This window comes from Notolabrus celidotus, chromosome 17 (genome assembly GCF_009762535.1).
Source record: "Notolabrus celidotus isolate fNotCel1 chromosome 17, fNotCel1.pri, whole genome shotgun sequence".
NCBI lineage: Eukaryota > Metazoa > Chordata > Actinopteri > Labriformes > Labridae > Notolabrus > Notolabrus celidotus.
This window is the reverse complement of record NC_048288.1, coordinates 15919259-15941719: the sequence shown is the minus strand read 5'-3', so window position 1 is coordinate 15941719 and position 22461 is coordinate 15919259. Positions and strand designations below refer to the sequence as shown.

The 22461-nt window shown below is 39.2% G+C and overlaps 1 protein-coding gene and 1 non-coding gene across 3 annotated transcripts; both read right to left on the bottom strand.

The window, feature by feature from the left end:
* Positions 1-169: 169 nt before the first annotated feature.
* trnaw-cca lies at positions 170-241 on the bottom strand. The gene has a single exon. It is a non-coding gene; the product is annotated as a tRNA-Trp (tRNA).
* A 1823-nt stretch (positions 242-2064) lies between these two features.
* Positions 2065-21758, bottom strand: cul2 (cullin 2). 2 transcript variants are annotated; one of them, XM_034706256.1, is made up of 21 exons: positions 21663-21758; positions 19568-19706; positions 19128-19230; positions 18927-19021; positions 15310-15415; positions 13829-13911; positions 13501-13597; positions 13147-13257; positions 10665-10842; positions 10433-10557; positions 8269-8376; positions 8026-8085; positions 7801-7929; positions 7482-7568; positions 7219-7371; positions 5476-5553; positions 5299-5365; positions 4941-5143; positions 4749-4850; positions 4537-4653; positions 2065-2862 (listed from the first exon to the last, which is right to left on the bottom strand). In XM_034706256.1, the coding sequence occupies exons 2-21, from the start codon at positions 19684-19686 to the stop codon at positions 2731-2733; spliced, it is 2253 nt and encodes a 750-aa protein (XP_034562147.1). In that variant the 5' UTR covers positions 19687-19706; positions 21663-21758; the 3' UTR covers positions 2065-2730. The 2 variants fall into 2 exon arrangements, with proteins under 2 accessions (XP_034562147.1, XP_034562148.1); XM_034706257.1 differs by having other exon boundaries at positions 2253-2862; positions 10680-10842.
* Between the last annotated feature and the right edge of the window lie 703 nt (positions 21759-22461).

Genomic DNA, 22461 nt, shown 5'->3' with positions numbered 1-22461 from the left:
TGAATTGACAGCTGTGAAAGATGGCACTATGAGAATCCAAATACAAGGAGTTGCTGCTGGTCATTCAGTTTAACATTACCTTTCAACGAGAGATTGAACGTATTTGATAGGCAACACAACTGTGCCGTGCGTTTGGTGGAAATGGAGTGGTCAGTGGTCTGAAAAGGTTTGACCCCGACGTGATTTGAACACGCAACCTTCTGATCTGGAGTCAGACGCGCTACCGTTGCGCCACGAGGTCCTGTATTCCTATAATAAAATTATTGGGATTAGTCAATTCCGAAAGAGAGACTACAGTAGTGTTTTATCTGTTTATTTGCCCCCTGACTCCGTTTGGATCGATAACATATAAATAAAATAAACATTGTGAAATGTGCATATCTCTTCCTGCTACAGGCTCCTTATGAAAACGGAGCAGAGCTGCATCATGACCATCGTGCTTCATTACCTCCCAGTTACATCACATTCTTTGTATTTTCTGCCTGCGTCAGCACCATGGACAGCTGTCAGCACTACAGCTGTTTAACTGGCTCACCTCACGCGCTGTTGAAGTCCTGAATGCTTCGTACTACGCATGTGCGTAAATTAAGGTTTTCAGACACACAGAATAACAGTCTATCAAATGCACAAAAATGAACACCCAAGATGCATTCACAATGAAAGATTACTTTGCAGCCAGTACAACCTGCCTAGATGCTGCACGACAGAAGGAAACTGTATACACTTAATGTACATATCATATTTGCATCATAAAAATGTAACCATGAGACCTGGTTAAACAGTAACACCTGTGTTTTTCCTGTTATCAGCAGTGGTGGACAGTAACAGAATAAATGTACTGGAATACTGTACTTAAGTACATTTTTTTGAGTATCTGTACTTTACTTGAGTATTATTTTTGGGGGATAGTTATTACTTTTACTGCACTTCATTCAGAAGATAATTATTGTACTTTTTACTCCACTACATTTCTATCAAAGCTATAGTTACTCACTACCTTTGCTTTGAAGTCAGCTCATGAGTTTCCTTCTCTTTTCTGAAATCTGATCCCTAAGACAGTAAAATGTTTGTGTAGTTCTGTTTGTCTCAGTGGTTTAGCCGTACCTGTATCTTGTAACACAGAGCATCAATCAGATCAGGCAGTTCATTTAGAGGTGGTAATGATGGCTATAATTCTCCACCTGAGCACTCATGGTCATATCTTCAGCCCGTGTTAGATGTTTTTGAAATGAAGAATGATACGTATCTTTTGAAATATTCTCCTTGCTTCCCACCCTGCCCAAACATACAAGAATTCGCCGTCCAACCTGAGAAAGTGAGTTGAGCTACATAACGTTTGTTTCATTCCAGATGAACATTTCAAACTAAGTTGTCTGTGCTTGGAGTGACTTAGTGACTGTTTTTATTCCATGGTATAGTTTTTAGAGATTTCAAGTAATGGTGTCTAAATAAACAGAATGTAACAGAATGTACTCCTATGTATTCTTGACTGCCACCATGCTTTGTGAAAACACAATGTTTTGAGATTTTTTAAGAAGTACTTTGAATATTTAAGTATTTTTAAAAGCAAGTACTTCAGTACTTTAACTCAAGTAATAATCTGACAGAGCAACTTTCACTTGTATTGTAGTAATATTTGACCTGAAGTATCTATACTTTTACTTAAGTAATGAAGATATGTACTTTGTCCACCACTGGTTATCAGTAGTGGAAATAAGGTGAATAAGGCAATGCCTTTAACACTGGTTTCTAGTTTCTTACAAACTGATTCACAGTTTGGTTTTAAACTCACCTTTTCTATATTTTTCCAGAGCCAACCACTGAACTGTGCTGTCATGACAAAACTGACTCAGGCAGGAGTTCCACTAATCTGTAGTCTCATAGCAAACAGTAAATCATGACCATTGTTATTTTGTGGTTTCAACATGCTCCTGTGTTCCTGTTCTAAGCTTGCAATGACATCAAAGACAATCTGATAGAAACCTGTAAAACAGAAGAACAAGCTCAGTGTGACACATTGACTGGAAAACATAATCACTGAAATAAGAAAACTCCAGCCAAATGTTTACATAAAACCTTTCAGTGTTTTTATTTATTTATTTGACAAGCAGCAGGATCATGTTTGTCACCTCATTTTTCTTTACATTTGAAAGTAGATACAATAGTCAGTATACCAGTTTTATTACAATAATTTTCCTAACTTCAGTACATTTAACAAAGAAAGAAAAATAAACACACGACAACTGCAAACGTGAGAAAAGAAAGCATGTTTTTAATGTGTATCCACCAATGTGTCATTGATGTCACCACTATCTCTTCCCGGTTTTCTTATTTTTTCCTTTATTTCCGCTCGGCTGCTATGTTTATTGGCTCCTTTCTCCCCAGCGGCTATAGGCATTTTCTTTTTGTCGTTTGACGCACAGGTGCGTGGCACTGGTGATGTTGTAAACAGCTCAAAAATCAGAAGGTGGGGTGGGGGTCGGGAGGAGGGTCTTGTGTGTGGTGGTGTTAGCTGTCCGTCTGACGTGACACGATGACCATGTTTTGTTTTCAGAGATGGAGGCACCAGTCCTGCTTTGAGTCACTGCAGAAAATCTCAGCAGACAGCGACAGTCCAAAACCTAAATGGATGAATGAGTCTGTTTTGTTATTTCTTTTAAACCTGCTTCTGCCGGTCAGTCACACAGGCGAGTGTTTGAGTGTGAGCGCTCCCTCGCTCGGTTCTTCTGCCTACGCAACATAGCTGTACTCGTCTGCAGAGGTCTGGCTCCGCTCGATGTACTGCTTGTCGATGAGCACCTCGATGCACTTCTTGATCATGCTGATACTTGGGTTGAACCTGGCTTTGGATTGATTGATGACCTGCAGATGGGAACATTTACAATAGAGTGATTACAAAGTTAATACATTGCCACAAACATGCCTCTTGAACAGTATATGAAGTACTTTAATAAATAGAATGTTTTTTTATCGATGATATTTTTTTTCAATATGAATAACACAGCCTCTTTCAAAAGTAGAACTAATGTTGATGTGCCTTAACACTGGAACTACCAAGGTAGTCATTTTGACTGCTTTCAATATTTGCAACATCATAACTTTGTTTAAAGAAAACCTATGTAGCAATAGGACCCTGACTTTTCCTAAATGTGTGTATATTTTATTCTAACATTGTTTCATCCTTAAAACTTCAAAAGAGATCTGAGTATAACTACCTCGAATGACCATAGCAGTCACATTGACTTCATGCTTTTTACAAGGGGTGTCATATTTCACTATTTGCTACATTTTCCCACTCTCTCTCCTGCTCTATTGCTTGTTTTGTTTTTTATACTCTGTGAAGCTAAAATCTAGCTTTAGCTTCACTCAAAACCCAAGAGAGGCAAAAATGACAACTAGAAGGAAAATGACAGTTATCCATAACTGTCATGTCCATGTCTGACGACAGGACACTCATCATACAAATTCAGAGAAGTTCTTCTGATGGGTAATCAAGTTTCTGTTTTATGGTGAAACATAATTTGTTGCATTGCCATGGCAACATTGTTCAACAAACAGTTGACTTCTCATTGTTGCGGTCTTATGATGACACCAATCTATTTTCAAGGCAGGATAAATTAGTTTTTATTTCACAAAGAAAATGGATTCAGTTCGAGTTTGCATGTGTAATTTCAGCGAAGTTATGTTGGTGTCAATTAAATAAACGAAATACTCATTCATTATAATTTTCATTTTGTGCCCTAATGTGTTTTTTTTTTGCTTATTCCATCAATTTATTCTTAGATCTTTTTATTGATTATCCAATGAAAATAATATCTGACCAGTCAAAATGACTGCTATGGTCAGTCTAGTAGTTTGAGAATTCTGGTGACAGTGTTAAACATGCATTCTTGCTAATTGCCAGCAGGGGGAAACTGTATCATATAAAACAGCATGTCTATTTTACCCTAAATGGAGACTAACTCCAAAATTAAGAACTAAGCATAGTATGCTTCAGGATGTGGCTACAAGCTGATATCACAGCAGCCTAGAATACATGCAATGCAGAGGCACACTTTTATCAAGAAATGGTTACTTTTGGCTCCAAAAACATGAACATATTGATGGCCAGAATGCCAAAACTATGCAGAGTCTAAGGCTTGGAATGGTAAGGTATCCCCCGACATGACACCAAATACAAGAATATCACGATACAGCAATTCTGTGATGTTCTGTGAATTGCAAGAGAATCATATAATGATGCATAGCAAACTGCCATACCGACATATTTATGCCATTTATAACCACTTTAACCACCATAAGTGCATGTGTAAACTGCCTGCAGGTAATTACTTTTTCTCCATTGATAAGCAATGATGGGATAGATATGTAATAAAACTACATGTTCTATTTGCCAAGCATAAACGAGGGCTGACCAAACAAATTTAGCATTTTACTGAATTCCAAGTTTATCCCTCTAACTGCTACTTTAATAGAAGTTTCTGTCAGCCCCTCGAGGTATAAACAAATGAGAGTTTGGAATGAACTTCCACCCACCTCCTGGATGAGGGCGTTGTGTCGGAGCACCTTGCGGGCCTTCATGATTCTCACTATAGCAGCTTGTAAATACATTTTGCGGTCCTCGTCTACTGCGCTCCTCGTCTGCTCCATCTCCTAACGATCAAACAGACATGTGACAAGTGTTTAGATATTTGAGTGTACAAACAGCATGGTGAGGATTTCAATATGATGACAGCCACTTGTCTGACCTGTGGTGTGTCTTTCTGCATCGACGTTGTGATCTTGAACTTTGTCCTTTTACTGGTGAAAGTCATATTTAGTGAAAACGTGGACTCGACTTCAATGTCCTCCTGTGAGCAGAGGGAAAGAAATAACAGTCATTATTTTCAAAATGTCTGGACTGATGACTTTGAAACAGGTATGCTGGTGAAGTCTGAGACCTTTTCTGAGTCGTGGTTGAGCATCTTGACGTCCAGCAGGGACTTGATGGTCTTCTGAAGCTCCTTCTCGTTCATCTGGGTGCCATCCTGCAGCTCTTTGTACGTCACCGTCGTGCTGTTGTTGAAGGCCAGCAGCACAGCCATTTGGTAGGTGGTCACCATGGCTACGTAGGGCTTGGACAGGTAGTTCATCTTGACCTCGCCTGATGTGAGCAAAGAGGACAAAGTTAAACCGTCTAACAAACCCTGTTCTTGTTCTTGCTACTTCAGCCAATGGCTATCTTTAAATATTAGCTCTCACTGATGCATCTTCAAAATGTAGCTATAAATGGTGCAGATGTGTGTGTGTTTGTTCTACCTGTGCAAAGATAGTGTAGCCAGGTCAACTTCCTCCCACTGAAGTGCTGATTATAGAACAACTCAAACTGCAGAAGAAGAAGGTAAAGACAAAGTTGGAGTTTTGCAACATGCTCTTTTAATATGTATAAACTATCTACAAGCACGGTCCAGCTGTGCTCCATCCGTGTCCACTCACCATCTGCACGCTCTTCTCTAGTTCCTGGGGGATGGCGAATGTGGAGGAGGGGACGTGTGTGAGAGGCCAGGCTCCAGCCTGCAACAACATGACATTTTTCACAACATTACACAATGTGAAGAGGAAACAAAGAGATGAATTCTGAGGCAGGTAGAGTCCAAGCTGTGTTCTAAACCCTGGGTCCCTACCAAGGTTATTATAGTTTTGCATGTTTCATTAGTTTTTATTTTGATTTCGTTTTGACATTTTGTTTTCAATTTCAGTTTAGTTTTAATTTGTTTTTAAACAAGGTTTGCTAGTTTAGTTTTTAGTTTTTGAAAATGCTTAGTTTTAGTTTAGTTTTTATTATTTTCAGTATCAGTTTTAGTATTTTCTGTAATATGGGTTAGTTTTCAGGGGCCAGATTCAAAAAGGTCAGAGAAAAGATTGTGTAATAAAAACTCAAAACATCATACCCATTTTCAAAAAATGTATTCACCTCGGACAGATGAACAACCATCCACATAAAACAATAAAATGTGTCACTCAGTGTTATATTGTATTTACCAAAAAAATGGTCACAACAACAGTACATAAAACATATAACACTGAGTTTATTTACATTAACTTTCATTTTAAAATCCTTCTGTTAGTATATAAAGTACTTCATGGTTTGGCCCCGTCTTACATTTCACAACTCCTGTCTCCGTATCACTCTGTCAGAGCACTCAGATCATCACACCAAAACTTCCTGTCTGCCCGAACAGCAAGGACAAAGAGATATGGGGACAGGGCCTTCTCCATCTGTGCCCCAAAACTGTGGAATTCTCTTCCCCCCACCATCTGATTCTCCCCCTCTGTCGAGACTTTTAAAAGTCGTCTTAAAACACACTTTTAGTCATTAGCTTTTAACTGGCTCAAATAATCACGGCACTGTTAATTGTATTTCTTATCATTACTGTTGTTATTACTGTTAATTTCATGTTTAATCATATTGCTCTCTTACCACTCTTCATTCCCTCTCTCTTACTCTGTGTGTTTTTTATTTCATTTTCTCTTTGTTTTCCCCTTTTTCTGTTGTAAAGCACTTTGGATCAACTGTGTTATGTGTAAAGTGCTATATAAAGTTGATTTGATTAGATTTGAAAATACTGAAACAAATGAATGTAGCAGGGTTTTGATAGTGTTCTGTTTTAACTGGAGCATTTTTCAGACATAAAAGCAGAAGTTTATCAGCCCAACTGATAAAAGCGCAATCCCTTCACATAATGAAACTCAGTGAGTCATTATGCATTGCAGCTGAAGTGTGTCAGTAAGAAGTAAGCAGACACATTAGAGAGGAAAAGAAATCAGTGAGTTAGAGGAAAGTAATTTCCCAGGTCTGCTTAATAAAAAAAAAAGAAGTTAACAAGGAAAACAGAGCTTTAAATCAAGGACCAACAGACTGTGTCGTGTTCATTCTTTCCAAAGGCAGAGCCAGTTTGTCTTATCTGTTACAAGACAAAGTGGACATTTAAAGAGCCACGACCAGACAGCGCTTTACTCCAGCTCATAATGGAAAATGATGATAAGTATGGTGGAAATGCTATCAGAGCTTTTAATAAGTCCTGCGGGACGCAAAGCAAAACATTTCCAGCAGACAACTGTCTCGATGTTTTAAGACACCTCAACGTGACTTCTTGCACTGAACACAGAAGAAATCTTAACAAGCTTGAGCCCTCTGCTTGTTTTGTGTGTGTGTGTGTGTGTGTGTGTCCCTCTCACCTGTAATACATAGATCTGGAAGCTGATGCCCAGGTCCACCACCGTCTCCTGTGTCTTGATGAAATTGTTGAACTTGTTGTTGAGGTCGGCGCTCACGCTCATGTCTGTGTACATTCTGTGGAGTTTGCTCGTGAACTCGTAGCCACAAGCTTGCTATAGAGACAAGAGCGACAGAGAGTTGAATGTTTTGTGAGATGGGTGAGATACTGACATCATTAGACGTATCACACATGAGGGCTATTAAAGTTCAGTTTGTGGATTACCTTTAGTTTGTTGATCATGGCTTCTTCTGAGTCCATTGACAACGATAAACCATGTATTAACCGCTTTGCTAACATTCTGGCATAAAACTGTGGAAAGCAAAGAAAATCAAGACATGAAGAACAGACCGGCCCGTCAGACAACTTTTACTCAAAGCAGAGTATTTTGGAACTATTGATGAAACTAAAAATGGATGCTTTGTGATGTCTCCATCTATTTTGAGCACAAAAACCAGGACTGTACATCAAAATATCAAAAGAGATTTGTAATTCATACAACAGCTGTTACGTAATTCAGCGTGAGAAGAGCTTCTTTTTTCACCTTTTGAAAGATGTCCTTGTCGTCTATGTATTTGAACACTGTGATGAAGCTCGTCAGCTTGTCCTCCACCTCGTTCTCCGTCATTCCCTTCGCAGACTTTTTCAGCAGATTGTCACAGTATTTAGCCAGCTGCATGGAGACACCAGGAGGGACATGACCTGGTCAAAGCACTGTGTGTCACATTGTATGTGTTGTGTGTGTGAGTGCTTGTGTGTGTGTACTTACAAGTTCAGGGGCTTTACAGATGGACTTAGGCTCCCTGAAGTTCACCACAGACGTCAAAGCCTGAGAATGAGATATCACGAGGACAAATTCAGATTATGTCAACACCAGAGGTACCTCATTTTATCACATGTGGAGATGTAGTCATGCTTTTAAAGAGAGTATAGCAGAAAGAAGGATCTTTCTAAAAGCATTGACTTTTATAAGCACATCGTTCTTCAGTTATGAGAATCTGAGGTTTATTACCTTATCGAGTGCGCTCATGAAGTGCTGATCTCCGTTTAGGACTGTGTTTATGAGCTGAACAAATTTACTGTGAACCTCCAGCACTGACTCTACAAACAGGGTTGGCATCTGGAGAGAAGGGAGAGACAGATTTGCAGCCGAAGTTAACAAACACAGTTAACATTATCACAACAAGATCAGTCTCTTATGGGGGGTACACTGCTACACTCCTACTTTTCTACACAGCTGGGTTCGACTTTACTTGACTCAATTTCCGTCTTTTTTGCTTTTCCAACTGCAAAAGATGTACAAGGTACCAGGAACCTGTATTGCATAAACTGTTGCTGAGATTCAAATTGACCAGAGCCAATAACAGAACGGGCACAGCAGGGATCTGATTGGTCAAAGAGAATCGTCGCTTGTGCAACACAAGGGTAAATTTGTCTTAGCACACACACACACGTAAAAAAAAACCTTCAACAATAGAATGAGAAATCTAAAGTACAATTAACCTCAACTGAAACCATTAAATATGGAACTAACCCCCAGCTGGATCATTCTGAAACCTTTTGAATGACGTATGTAAAACAATGCTGTGGTCAGTTGATGTGATGTAGCAAGATGATGTTGTGACAGTTTGATGCAATGTCTTTCTGATGATCAGTTATGGGTCTTGCTTACATTAAAGCTGCTGTTGGTAGTAATGTTGTCAAAAACGTTACTTTTGTTCTGCTGGGTTTAGAGAAAAGGTCATAATATCCATCGGTACTCATCTGTAAGTGAAGTCATTTGAGACTATTGTGAAATCTCTGTATTTTCCAATGCCTTTGTATCAAGCAATGTTATTATTCCCTTCGTTCCCGTTATGACGGACCAATCATAGCTAATCTCCAATCCTCCGTCCTGATTGGTCGAGTGGCGGCCCCTCTACGTTGCCCTGATTAGGTGGGAAGCCACTACTTCCTCATAAAACGAGCACAACCATAGACACATAAAGAGTAGACGCCGCATCGACCGCTACTACCTATTGGCACTGACGAGCTGTGGGGCCGCATCTTGGTCCGGTCACCAGCTCCACTCAGAGTAATGTGTTTGGCAGGTGCAATTAAGTGTCAGCGCATTTAATCAATCATAACTCACTGAATACTAAACTGATTTTCATGCAGGTTTTTTTTTTTGCAAATGTCATACATGTAGGTATGATACAGGACACATGGTTCGGGGTATTTTAATATTCATAGTGTGCTTAACAGTAATAGAATATTCTGATATGTGATATATGTGATGTATGATAGGTATTTTGCTGCACAGTGCACTGGCATCTTGAAGTCTCTGCTGCTTCAGTTTATGTTTACAGGTAGAATGACCAGACAAAGATGGCGGCCTTATTTCTTGCACCCCTGCAGCCAATGCGGCGTCTACTCTTTATATGTCTATGCGCACAACACTCTTTTGTGGGCAGGGTTACAGGAGCACAGAGAGGGGAGGGATAGTGTTGACATTCGAAATCTCTCTCCATACTGATGTTTATATCACGACTACCAACAGCAGCTTTAAGTTAGTGCTGTCTGCAGTGAAACATGATATAGAGAAAAGTACTCATGTACTAACATCAAGCTGAGACGTGAGTAACCGAGCCAGAGAGTCAACTGAGCACACCATAATGGAATGGGGCCATACAGGCCGAAGCTTGCAAACATTTTTTAAGTATATTTGACTACACTGTAGTTTGTTTTTCAAAAAACTTTTAAAAAGTACTTTATTACTTGTTGATTCCACATGTTTCTAAACATAAAATCTCCATACATTTAATGTTTAATAGTACGGACACAGTTCATATTCACAAGCTTGGAGTTACTAACTTTTTGTTTGTGCTTTTTGTTGTCGTTTTAGTATCTCATTAAGACAGACAGAGAACTGTGTTAATGTTGGTAATTCAAATGAATAAATTCAGCTTGTAACTTGTAGCCTCACATAAAAACATCAAATCAAAGAGTCCCCTGGCATCAGCAGTGCAATAACCGGGGATGAAAGCATAATTACATGGGGATGTATCACCTAAAGCTATTTCAATTACTCAGGGAATAAGAATGAAAAATGACAGTTTCTCTACAAAAAAGTACAGCATCTTAAAAATCCACTGTCCTGTGTTTCCTGGTTTTTGCATGTGTGCTGCAGTACTAACGTTTTCCTGAGAGAGGTTACTGGTGCCCCGGATTCCCTCATTGTGGATGTGGACCTGAAGCTCCTGGATCATGTGGGGCAGCCCGCTGGCCACCGCTCGCAACAAGGTGTACATGTTGGCCATGTCTGTAGAAAAAACAACAACAACAGCATGACAGTCAGTTTTGTTCCCAGTATCAAAGTGTCTAAAAATAAATCATGCTACGTAGATCTCTGATAAAGAAGACACAGGCCTGTGATGGACTGACCCTCTCTCTTCTCTTGCCGGATGATGCTCTGGCACTCCCCGTGCAGGAACTGCAGGTGATCTGCCACCATCCTCTGCTGGCATTCATGGATGACTTTGGCGTAGGAGCTGGGGTGCAGGTACTTCCGACATCTCATTTCTTCGTCTTTCAACCTCCCTAAAACCTGGAGAAGACAGACAGAAAATAATATACTTATATCAGAAAAAAGAAACAACATGATGTCAACAAATAAAGAGTACATTTTTAATGCAGCGTAGGATTAGTTTAATGTAATACAGGTGTGTCCGGATCTGTTGTTACAAAGTGTTCTGGCATACACTAATTATGTTGTGAGCAACCTACTGCGCCTTTGTTCTGCTCAATTAAATCAAGTGACAAAGGCGAGCAGGCAGATTTTTTCGGGTGGTGTTTTTGTGTGTCTGATTATATTCAGCGTACACCATAGACTGTATAAAATATGGACGTAGGATCTGTGACGTCACCCATCTGTCTCTGAAGAACTGTTTGAGGCCAATAGTCGGCGGGAGTCATATTGCTGCTGTCAAGCCAGTGTGACGTAAAGAGGCGGAGTTTGAGCCTCCTAGCCAACATCTACAGTGTTCCCGCAGTCAGCTGTGCCTCTCATTGGAAGACTCGTAATCTCAATATCTTCGAAATCGCCGCGTTAGAAAAAAGATTCACCCCCCTCACAGTGTGAGCCAGTAGAGAAATGAGCTATCCAGACTACACTTGTCTTTTGTACCAGGCTGTAAACATGTTTATTTCTGCTTTAAAGATCGTTTTTTTTCCCATTCATGTGTATGTGACTTCCGGTACTTCCGGAGCCAGCCTCAAGCAGGATCCTCGATGAACTGCAGTTTTTAACACTTCCGCATTGGACTCATATTTTTAGACCGGAGGTTGCTGCTTGGCGTACACACAATCTGTTTGATATAAAAATCACCATTTAAAATTTTATCTTTATGAATGTACTTTATTTGGGCTCTGGGATATTGTCAGGAGAGGTCTGGGTTAAGAGCTTTGTACTGTATTTATCTGTGTTCATGGTCCTCTGCAAGGAGACTCTTCCGTATTGTTGTCTACCTGCTGCTGTTATAACTGCTATTCAGCCTCCTAGATGTTTTGTTGTGTACCTGAATACCTGAACTCACCCATCATGAATTGGTTATGAATTATCATGTACCAGAGTCATGTCCAGTGTTGTGGTGTCTCCTATTATATTGTATCTATTCTTTCCTATGTCTGTTATTGTTTTGTCTTATGTCTCTGTGTACTTTCATTTTTGAAAAATCTAAATAAAAAATTAAAAAAATGAATGTATATTATGGGATATCTAAGGGTTTTGATAGATTCTGAATAATTTCCTTAATGTTTGAGTTCCTGCAAATGTATCATTTTTGTTAACTACACAAAAACTTTAAAATAGAGCAAGAGCTCTTAAAAGTGTAATGTGGGGGCGCTGGTGGCCTAGCGGTCCAAGCGCCCCATATACAGAGGCTACAGTCCTCGTCACAGGGGTCGCCGGTTCGATTCCCGGTCGGTTGACCATTTCCTGCATGTCTTCCCCTACTCTCTACTCCCCACATTTCCTGTCTCTCTCCACCTGTCCTATAAAATAAAGGCAAAAAGGCCAAAAATATAACTTAAAAAAAAAAAGTGTAATGTGGAGAATGGTCTATATTAATGACTGAGCTAATAACGTGCTGAAACAGGGAAATCAAAGTTTTATAAATGTACCTTGATGGGTCTTTTAATATGAATTGTTTACCTCCTATGATACAATCTACAAAATGTAACAACAAATCAAAATTTCTCACAGAAACCAAGCTGTCTCCTACGTTTTGTACACAAACACTTGGTACACAGTGTGCCCCCACACACACATATACAAACTGGGTCGGATAAGTTGCAGTGGTGGAGTCACTGCAGGCAGCAGGGGACTGAACTTTACCACAGAGTCTGCTGTGGTCATATCACATAGTGCTCTAATGCCTAAGTAAAGCTTTAACGATGATCCTGTTTGCAGGCTGGAGGGATAAAACTATCAGAGGATCAGATTATTGCCAGAACGAGTAAAGAGGGGAAGATAAAAGAGACAGAGAGAGAGGTTATGTGGGGGTCTGTGTTGTCAGCCTTAGCAGGGTAATAGCAGCGCTAATACTCGGATTAAAACTCTTATGTCAGAGGAGAGGACCGACATGACCTGACAGTTCAGACAAACACACTTACACACACTCTCTCTGGGTTAACGTACAACATGAATGTTTTTGTACACACAGATACTCTCACACTCATGCCAAGCAAGAATCACAAAGTTAGTCATCAAGAAGTCCACTGCAGCTACGAGCAGAGCAGCCGGGCGGAGTTTTTTGAGTCTATTACAGCGTTAAATCAGCTCCCCTGCTCACATGGCCGCCTCCACTCACACGGCATGCACATACTTGCATTATCTGTCCATCTCTCCTACCTTCTCCATATACTGTGAGCAGTTGGATTCTTGCAGTAGATTGGAGGCTTCCTGTTTGTAATACTCTCCTGTTTTTATCAGAAATGGCCCTTCAAAGTTTTCCTGATAAAACTGCAACAGAGGGAGAAGACGCATAGGATGAAGTAATCACTGGCATGTACAAACTTAAATTAGCGTTTGCTGTACTTCTTATGGATGACAGAAAAAACAATAAGGAAAAAGACTTTCTGATGATCAGAAGTGTCATCAGGACAATCCAGACAAAGAATGTAGCTTCAGATTCTAACCTTGTGGTCCACACTGTCATCCACAACCCTGAGAAACCCACTAAAACACAGTAATGTGGTCCATTACCTTTAGTGGAAACTTCTTCTTGTACTGTTCAACATGAACAAAGGAGTTGATGACCCCGTGGATAACCTTCTGGTTGGGGTTCTCGCCACAGCGATCACTGTAAGACAGGAACAAGCGTGTGTTTGGTCTTGTTTTAATGAGCAGTCAAAGGCTGTTAAAGTTTAGGTTCAATCCTGCAGCCACAGTAGAAATCAACACCCGGATATAATAACGCACAAGACTGGAAATCTGCCTTTGCTGTAATGATAATCAGCAATACATGATCTACACAGGGTTACGCACGCATTCTGTAAACATGATGATTTCACAACACGTGGGAAAAACATACTTTTTGATTTCATTCAGCAACATCCGGATGAGGACAGCCTGAAGGGGCTCGATCATTAGCCTCCTCCACATATCGAGCGCCAACTGCAACAGCAAATGAACAGACAACATGCAATTAGAAGAGGGCGTCACACGAGGGGGAGCTGGTTACAGAAACATTTAGTGTATTTTGTGTATTATTATTGTGCTCCTTTTTTTTTTTTTACAAATATCTATCAAAGTATCATTCTGAAGGTGAAAATGTGTCAACAGTAGGGATGTAACCATATATCTCAAATGGTTAAAAAATCGATACAAATAAGGGTGGATTAAAATCGATTCAACATCATTTGTATCGGGATATCATTTTTAAACAGTAGAAGGCGCTATCTGCATTATACTCTGCTTGTTCAACATAATTAAGTCTCTTGTGCTACTCTCTCATCACTCGCTGAGTGGAGGTGTTTTAAGTTTAAAGCATGTTTCAGAATCAGCTGACTGCACTCAGCTGGGGGCTGACGTACAGGTCTACACGAGCGCTTTATTTCTCCGCTGCTGGACTGATTCTGACCCGGTTTTGCTCCCAGCTGACACATGACTGCGTTTAAATGCTTATTTTGCTCAATGAGACACTGTGTCATGAAGGAAAATTTGATGTAGGGAGAAATAACGCATTTGGCATTCTTTTTGACATGGAAAACTTTAACGTTTTTTTTTAATGATTAAACGATAATTGATCGTTAACATTTTCAAAGATCGATCAAGGAGAATACTTGAAATTTACATCCCTAATTCAAAGAGATTTACCTTATTTGTTTTAATATTTAATACTTTCATTTGGGAATCGTTCACTTTCCATTTCTCTATAATTGTTCTGAAATTTTCCGACAAGGTATTTTTGTGCGGTGATTTTAGTGTGCAGTTGTTTTATTTGAGTTACAATACACCTTAAAAATGTAAAAGGATGACTTTGTTTACAAAGAAATATAAGAAATATATATTGCAACTGTCCATATCTGAGAATTGAAATAAAATAATAGTTATTTAAATTTGGAGTTCAATCCAGTTTTCTTGAAAATCGTTAGAGAATCGTGAGTGAATCGTATCGTGAACCAAAAATCGGGATTCGAAATGAATCATGGGTTGTGTGTATCGTTACATCCCTAGTCAACAGTGTGTATAGTTTTTATTTTTAACCTTTTATTTTTTTAACCCTCTATGTTTTCTATTATATAACATTTTATAACTTTGCTCCTTTTATTGCATTGTAGTAAAGTAAACTTCCTCTGGGTGATCAATAAAAGTTAATCTTATCATATCATCAAACTGTCAAGAACACCGTGCTCCCAGAAGTCAAATTTCACTAATCTCTTAATCAACTTGTGAATTTCCTCTTCTTAAATGTGTACATCTTTAACTTTCTAAAGACATCAGTGTGCGTTGAAGTACAGATGTGCAGGAAATGTTTTTGTATCAGTGAATGGGGGGGGGATCAGTGAGCACCTCTCCAATCTCCATGAGCGGCTCATTCATGTCCACTCCTCCGTAGCCGTACTGCAGGTCTGCTTCTGTTAGTTTATTCTTCTTGATGAACTGAGTGTTGAGATACCTGAACAAAGAGAGGCAGGAGGTTAACATGCTTAATACCAACTTCATCAAGAGGAGCTGGAGGAGTTGTCATTTGTGTGTGTGTGTGTGTGTGTGTGTGTGTGTGTGTGTGTGTGTGTGTGTGTGTGTGTGTGAAGGTCAAGAGACACTTAAGCCACACACCACTACAGGGGGTCGCCACTTGCAGCCTGATTTCAATCATGGAGGCTCATTCAGCTTTTGTTCGGCGATCATTCTTTGGTGTCTCTAGCGTTGCTCACTCTGTGGCTGTGGAGTGTCAAGTTCAAGTCCAGCATGCTCAGGAACTCTATGCAATTGTTTTATTGCATTTATAGATATCATAAAAGATAGTGTGATAGTGGGAACAGTTACAGTTGAATTGCTACTTATTTGGAAGTCGCAGTTCTCAGAAGAGCTGTAGGTGTTGTCATCTTGCATCCCAGGAAAGAGAGGTTAATCATTGGACCAGTGACAGTTTATGGATGTAGTATTTGTTTGAGCCAACTTCATGGTTAATGTGAAACTAGCGGATTAGTCAACAGGCATAAGCAAACTGCTGCTTTCATGTTTTTACACCAGAACTGAGAATTGTTAACTTTCCAGAACAAGTTATTCAATCAGTTTGATAAAAATATAAACACACCAGAATACATGAATCCCCTTTACGCAATGTCTCTATGTCTGCCTTTACTTACTGTTAGTACTGGTGCATGATTCACACTCATGGGAGCCTAATTTCCTGTCCATCTAGTCTGCTGTTCTAAACACTTTTGCCTTTGGTGCTGCTTTAGGTCTGGGTGTCTGCTTGCGGATGGGTTACCTACTATGCACTTGATCCTTTTAGGCGTTTTTCCACTTCAGGAACTTAACCCCGGAACTAGGGACTTTACCCCTGAACTACGTGTGTTGCGACCGGAGGAACCAGGGTCTAAATTTAGTTCAGGGGTAGATAATCTCCCCCCTGAAAAGCCACTGCTTGGTGGGGTACTTGGTAGTACTTTTCAAAGGTCCAGGGACTTTCGGTTGAACGTAACGGTGTTTGTGGAGTTAACACAGTTGTTGAAACACAGAGGGACTTCCTGGGAATGCATACTAGTTTAGTTTTTTATTTAGATTTCAAAATATTATTGAATATCATTTTTATTCTTCATACGTCCCTGGCCTGATTTGCACAATCTACTTGGGACTTCAGCCCGAGGTCGAAAGGCAGACTACAATGGGGGCACAGGAACCTTTTAGTTCCGGGGAAAGTAGTTCTGGGGGCTAAAAAACCCCAGAACTCTTGGTCGAAAAGCACCTTTAGTCTCCATACAGACTTGCTTGTTATTATGGCTAATACTCACCATGTAATTACACTCTTGTTATTTACTTATTTCATTTCATTTATGTATCGTTATTTACAAATTTCTCATTTATCTATTACTATTATTATAAGGATTATTATTATTGTTATTTTGCTGTTTTGTCCTTTATCTGTCACTTTTCTGTATTGTTTTAAAACCTGTTCTGATGTCAGGTGGTTTGGGGATGTTGTGCATGTTCATGTATGTGTTTGCATATGTACTTATTTGTTCAGAAAAAATGTATAAATAATGTTTGAAAAACAATAACTAAAAATAAACTAAAAAAATACTTTTATTCCTAAATTATTACAGGAAATTATTAAATAGTAATGGAAGCTTAAACGTCAATATCTTGACATATAGCAATTTTTATTAGCAGGTAACAGATATTCTCAATAACACTGAGGTTTGTGTATCCAAAAAGTAACTTCTGTTCTGCTGGTTTACACAAAACATTCAATAACTACTTAAAAAACCTGAGCTGAACCTCATTCACACTCCGCCACCTGCAAACATGTATTATAGTACTTACATTATCATTTAATTTTCTGCAGCACAGTTTAAATGCTAAAATGCAATTTGTTTTTCATCAATGATCCCTTTAAAATGTACAGATAATCCAAACAGATTACTCATGATACGATAAAAATAGAGTCGGCTTCAAACTGCTGAATAAAGCTTCAGCTGAAGGCCTCCCTGTGCGACTTTTTGGTCTGTGGTTTGAGATGAACTCTCATCTTAGTAATACAAACTATCATGAGGAAGTGGGTTCTCTATTAATGAATGCTTGGTAGCAGATTAAGAACACAAAATCCTCTGTGTCATGTAAAAGGACACAGTGAAGTAGAGTTAGATCTCTATGGTGCACTCTAGCACATTGTTTGGGTTGTACAGCCCACACATTCACTTCTTTCACTGTATGGCTGTGTGTCATTGCTCTAATTAACCCTTTGTGGGCAGCAGTTTCCGGCGAAACCTCTGATATTATCAGTGCACACTACCTGCTCAGTGCTGAACATCCAGCAGACAAAGCAATGGTGTTGTCTGATGCAGATGGTTAACAGTTACAGAGCTTAAAGGGGAGGCTTTGTAAGAAGTCTGTGCGTCTGTGTCACTGGAAAACTTTTATGAAACACCAATGAGGACGGAGTATTCTTTTAAGTGCTGCAACTAATTCATGAGAGCTGCTGGGATGTTGAAATATGTACACTAAAGGAGTGTTTCAACACTTTTCTGCTGTGTTTCAACATTTCTCAAAAGGGAGCAGGTAGTGAGATAGAAACAGGACACTGAACCAGAAAGAGTGACGCTATTATTTTGATGGCTGTGTCCTCAAGCTGACGTGATGTTTGGTTTTTGCAGCTGCGTGGATTTCTCTCATCGATGGTCCACCAATCACACTCAGCCTGACTCTCTTACAACTTGAGTTAAAGACAGCTAATTCACAGCTAGTGTTAAGTGGAGTACATAAACCATGAAGGCAGGCTTTAACTGGCTGCTTTAGTTCGACCTCCTCCTACAGGATGATTTATGTGTGACAGGATGCAAACATACAGCATGCATTAATGTAGACCTCAACTGAGGATAACATGCTACACTCTTCTATATTAAGAACTGAACACTGCTATGTCATCGTTAAAGCCAACTGTCCCCCTTTCTCTCTCTCTCCCTCTCTCGTTCATAGTGACATAGTAAATTACAAAGGCATATGTATGCAAAGACAGTCTGGTGGGAAGATCATATAAAAATAGATCTGAGAGCCCTCCAAGGGGGTATTGATTTAGGATAAATCAGGACACACTAAATGCCTGTGCCCACTTGACACTACACTTTTCATGGTAATATGTCAGGTGTTCAAAAACTTTACACTGGCATATTAAAGTGTTTGATTGAATTAGAACACACTGGTATACAAAGCTTACTTGATGGAACCGACACAAAGACGGACAGCTGCTTTGGCTAACTGCTTGAAGTTGTACAGCTTCAGCATATGCTCAGACAACAGACTGATAATGTGTCAGATTAATAAAGTGTAATGCACTATTTTGGAATTGTAATCTAATTCTTGAGGGAAAAAAATAACAGACTCAGCAAAGTGACTCACCGACACTGTGTGAGGGAAACCAGGTGGAAACACAGCATGATGTCAAAGTAAGGCAGCAGTGTTACCTGTACAAGCAGTCCATGTAGTCAGCTCCTTTGCTGTACTCGTCCCAGTATCTGTGGTACATCACTAAAACCTTCTCTTCTGAATCCAGGACTTTCTATAAAACACACACACACAGGCATGGCAAGTTTTAAAGAGGCGGTGCGAATAAAAAAAACAACAACAAAAATGTGCTGTACGGATTCTTATTTTGGATTGCTTACCTTGTACAACTGCCGGACATGGTTCTCAAGAAACACCTTGGTCTCTGTGTATAATCTTTCACCCAAAGGCTCTGGGTATGCAACGCACAAGGCATAAATGTCCCTGATACCAGAATTCAGGAAAAACAGTGAGGACTCCATTGTGTAGATGTAAACACAGAGTTACATACAGATATAACGGGTAAGGGATTTGCCTGACACTGACGTTTAACATATTATGTATTCAGCATTTTTTTAAAAGAGAGGTACATTGTAAAACATAATCATTACACCAGTATTAACCATACAGTACATGTTAAATCAAATCAGGCTCATTGAAAGCTAACACCTGTCCTCTGTGACGAGCAGCTGTCTTACGTCTTATCCATAAACCCTGCTCACAGCGAGAATCTTGCGCTGTAATTAAATTTTCTATATGCGGCTGCATTGGCGTAGGATACGAGAACCTATCATTCCACGTGGCTCTCTCCACATAGTCGAGCATCACAACCGCCTTGATAGTCGTCAGTAGCTTGTTCCATGTCTCGTCGAAATCCACCACCCGCGGCTTTAAGGACATCGTACTGTCTCTCCTTCACCCTGGAAGAAAAACAAGAAGCACATGAATACAGAAGTGAGTGCAGGAATTGAATAATAATCGGATGTACTGTTGGACTTTTTGTTTCAGTTTTGGTATTAGGTTTTTTCAGTTTCACCCCTGACTATCCAGCAGTTTGGACAGTCAGAGCAGGAATTTATCTCCAAACATTTAGGCTAAAAATGAGAGAAAAAAGTCAAAGGACAGACAGGTACATGAACTGATGCACCACCACAGCTCTTTGGTATTATTAGGACCAAACTTAAAACATATATAAATATATCATATGCTGATATTTTCCTTCAGAAACTTGAAGTGCTACAGAATGCTGGCTCTTGAGATGCAGAGTTAAACAGATAGTGTTGCATCTGTGTTGTTTTGCTCCTTGTCCCATCACCTGTGCTTTACAAACATAGCAAAAAGCACTTCAAAAAACTTCCATACAGCCAATACATTGAAGCTCCTTTGTGTGCATAAGCTGTCAGTGCGTGTGCATAATTAATACGTCACCTTATCGGCCATACATATAGGCAGCCATTCTTCAGCCAACAATGATAATTAACTTTTTTTCTGCTAATTGGAAACTAACTTTTTAAGCTTTTTGGACAGTACTGATGTTACACCAATTATAATGTGCATCCCTCATGTGACCACGGATTTATTTTCCTTTATATGGAACTGTTTTCTTTGGTGTAGTTATATGTGTGGGTTTCATAGACCTGGACTGCATTATTATTTTTATTATTAATTGAATCATTTCTTTAACATTAATTTTTTATGTATTGATTGTATTCATCTGATCTTGTTCTAACCTTATTTTAACTTTTCTTTCCACTATTACTTATTCTATTAATTGTACTACATTGATTTTATTTTTAATTCTTAAATATGTTATTTATAACCATGCCTTTTATAATTTTACCATTGCTGTTGTTTTCTGTCTCTCTGTTATTCTGTGAAGCACTTTGGGCTGCATGTTTTTATGTATGAAAGGTGCTACATAAACAAAGTTGAGTTGTGATTTTAAGTGTTTGAAAATGTTAATTTTATATTGTTTTTAAATGAAGGGTTTTAACATCTTCCTGTTCAGACACAACATGAATAAATCAGCCAGATGTTGTGTATGTCCCCTATCAATTAGTCTTCTTAACTCATCTAATGCAATTAAGATTAGCATATTTGTACAAATGTCTAGACACAAGACTAAGTCAACATGTGCACCAACAAATATAAGTGTTAATATAAAAATCCCGCTTCCAAACAGCTGCTCAAATCACAATAACAGCAACAGATGAGACTGATATTGTGCTCAAGTTCATGGAGGTATTGCTGACGTTTGTAACCAGGGAACTCAGGGAGCTAACCATTAGGTATCAATACTACTGTAGCGGCACGATCTACATATAAGAGTACCTCATAAATCGATATATAAAGTTCTTTATCTACACCAGAAGAATCACAGGTTACCTGCAAGTGGAGAAAACTAGGCCCTGTGTTTCTCGTCATTCATACCAGTTGATTTAACGTCAGGGAAAACATTGCAACATCATCATGCACAGTTTTTCTTACTAACCCATTCACGTATATCGATGTCCGTCCATTAGAGGAAAGTGTTAGCGTATCTACATAAACAGCCTTCTTGTAATCATGATAAAGGCAGCTAAGTTAAGGTTACAGCTAGCGGAATGCCAATCCCAAAATAGGATGGCTAGCTAAAAAGGCTACCCCAGTTTCTAGCTAGCATGCTACTTCTTCCTGATCTAGTCCCATCAGTTCTGAGGAATCGGCTAGCAGCTAGTAAGCTAGCAGGAAGCTAACGAGAGCTCTGCTAACGCTAGCAAATGGTCATCTTCTTTGCAATTTCCACACAATTGTCCTGACAGCTCGGCAAAACATGGTGCTGCTGTTAAACAACACAGGTTACTAAAGGCAAGCATGGACTTTCAAACAGTACTCACCTCTGTTTGGTATTTATTTGTTGTAAAACTCAAGTTTCTCCGCTGTCACAGGCTTGATTTGTCTCACTCACAGGTCTTCCCTACCTCTTGGAATATACCACTGTGTTCTATAGGGGTGTATTATGATCAGCCGCACATTGGTCGTTACGCTTGTTTACCCTCTATAATTGTAGAGTGTTTTTTTTAGATGTATAAGAATCGAAAAATGTATTCTCTATTGCTTGTATAAACATGACAACGACACAGAAAGCACACGGACTTGAGCCAAAAGAGTACCCGTGTAGCAATGGTATCGCCCTGAAACTACGGAAACCTCTGAGGGTTTGAGTGTGACAAAATAACCACAGGTACTGAAGAACATTTGTCCCAAATGTCTGGAGGGAAAGTTTGGACTTCTAATCACTTAATTACCAACAAACCTCGAAATGTCTGTCTGAAACTTCTACCTCAATTTTGCCCATCACAACAGAGAAGAACTGACATTGATTACTTTGTACACTTGTATCTGAATCGACTTTCCTTTACTTCCGTTTTTAGGAATGACTTTGTCATGTATGTTCATAGTTCATAGCCCAGAACATATCTATTTTAATCTTTAATCTTTTCATCATACTTGATGATTGACATATTTATAATTTTTTAAAAGACTCCAACTAGACTTAAAGTTTGTAAATATTATTGTCTTGACATCTGATTGTTTTATGCTGTTGTGCTCCATATCTATCATATATCATATATATATATCATATCATATCCGACTGGAAAAAACTAGTGAAAAAAGCTGGCACTGTGATTGGAA

What these genes read in the sequence shown, in the direction of transcription:
- cul2 (XM_034706256.1), bottom strand. Translation starts at nt 19,686, where the DNA reads ATGTCCTTAAAGCCGCGGGTGGTGGATTTCGACGAGACATGGAACAAG. An exon ending in GCTACACTATCTTTGCACAG is followed by an intron (nt 5,144 to 5,298) that starts GTAGAACAAACA and finishes TGCTCACATCAG; the next exon opens with GCGAGGTCAAGATGAACTAC. An exon ending in ACAACGCCCTCATCCAGGAG is followed by an intron (nt 2,863 to 4,536) that starts GTGGGTGGAAGT and finishes TCCCATCTGCAG; the next exon opens with GTCATCAATCAATCCAAAGC.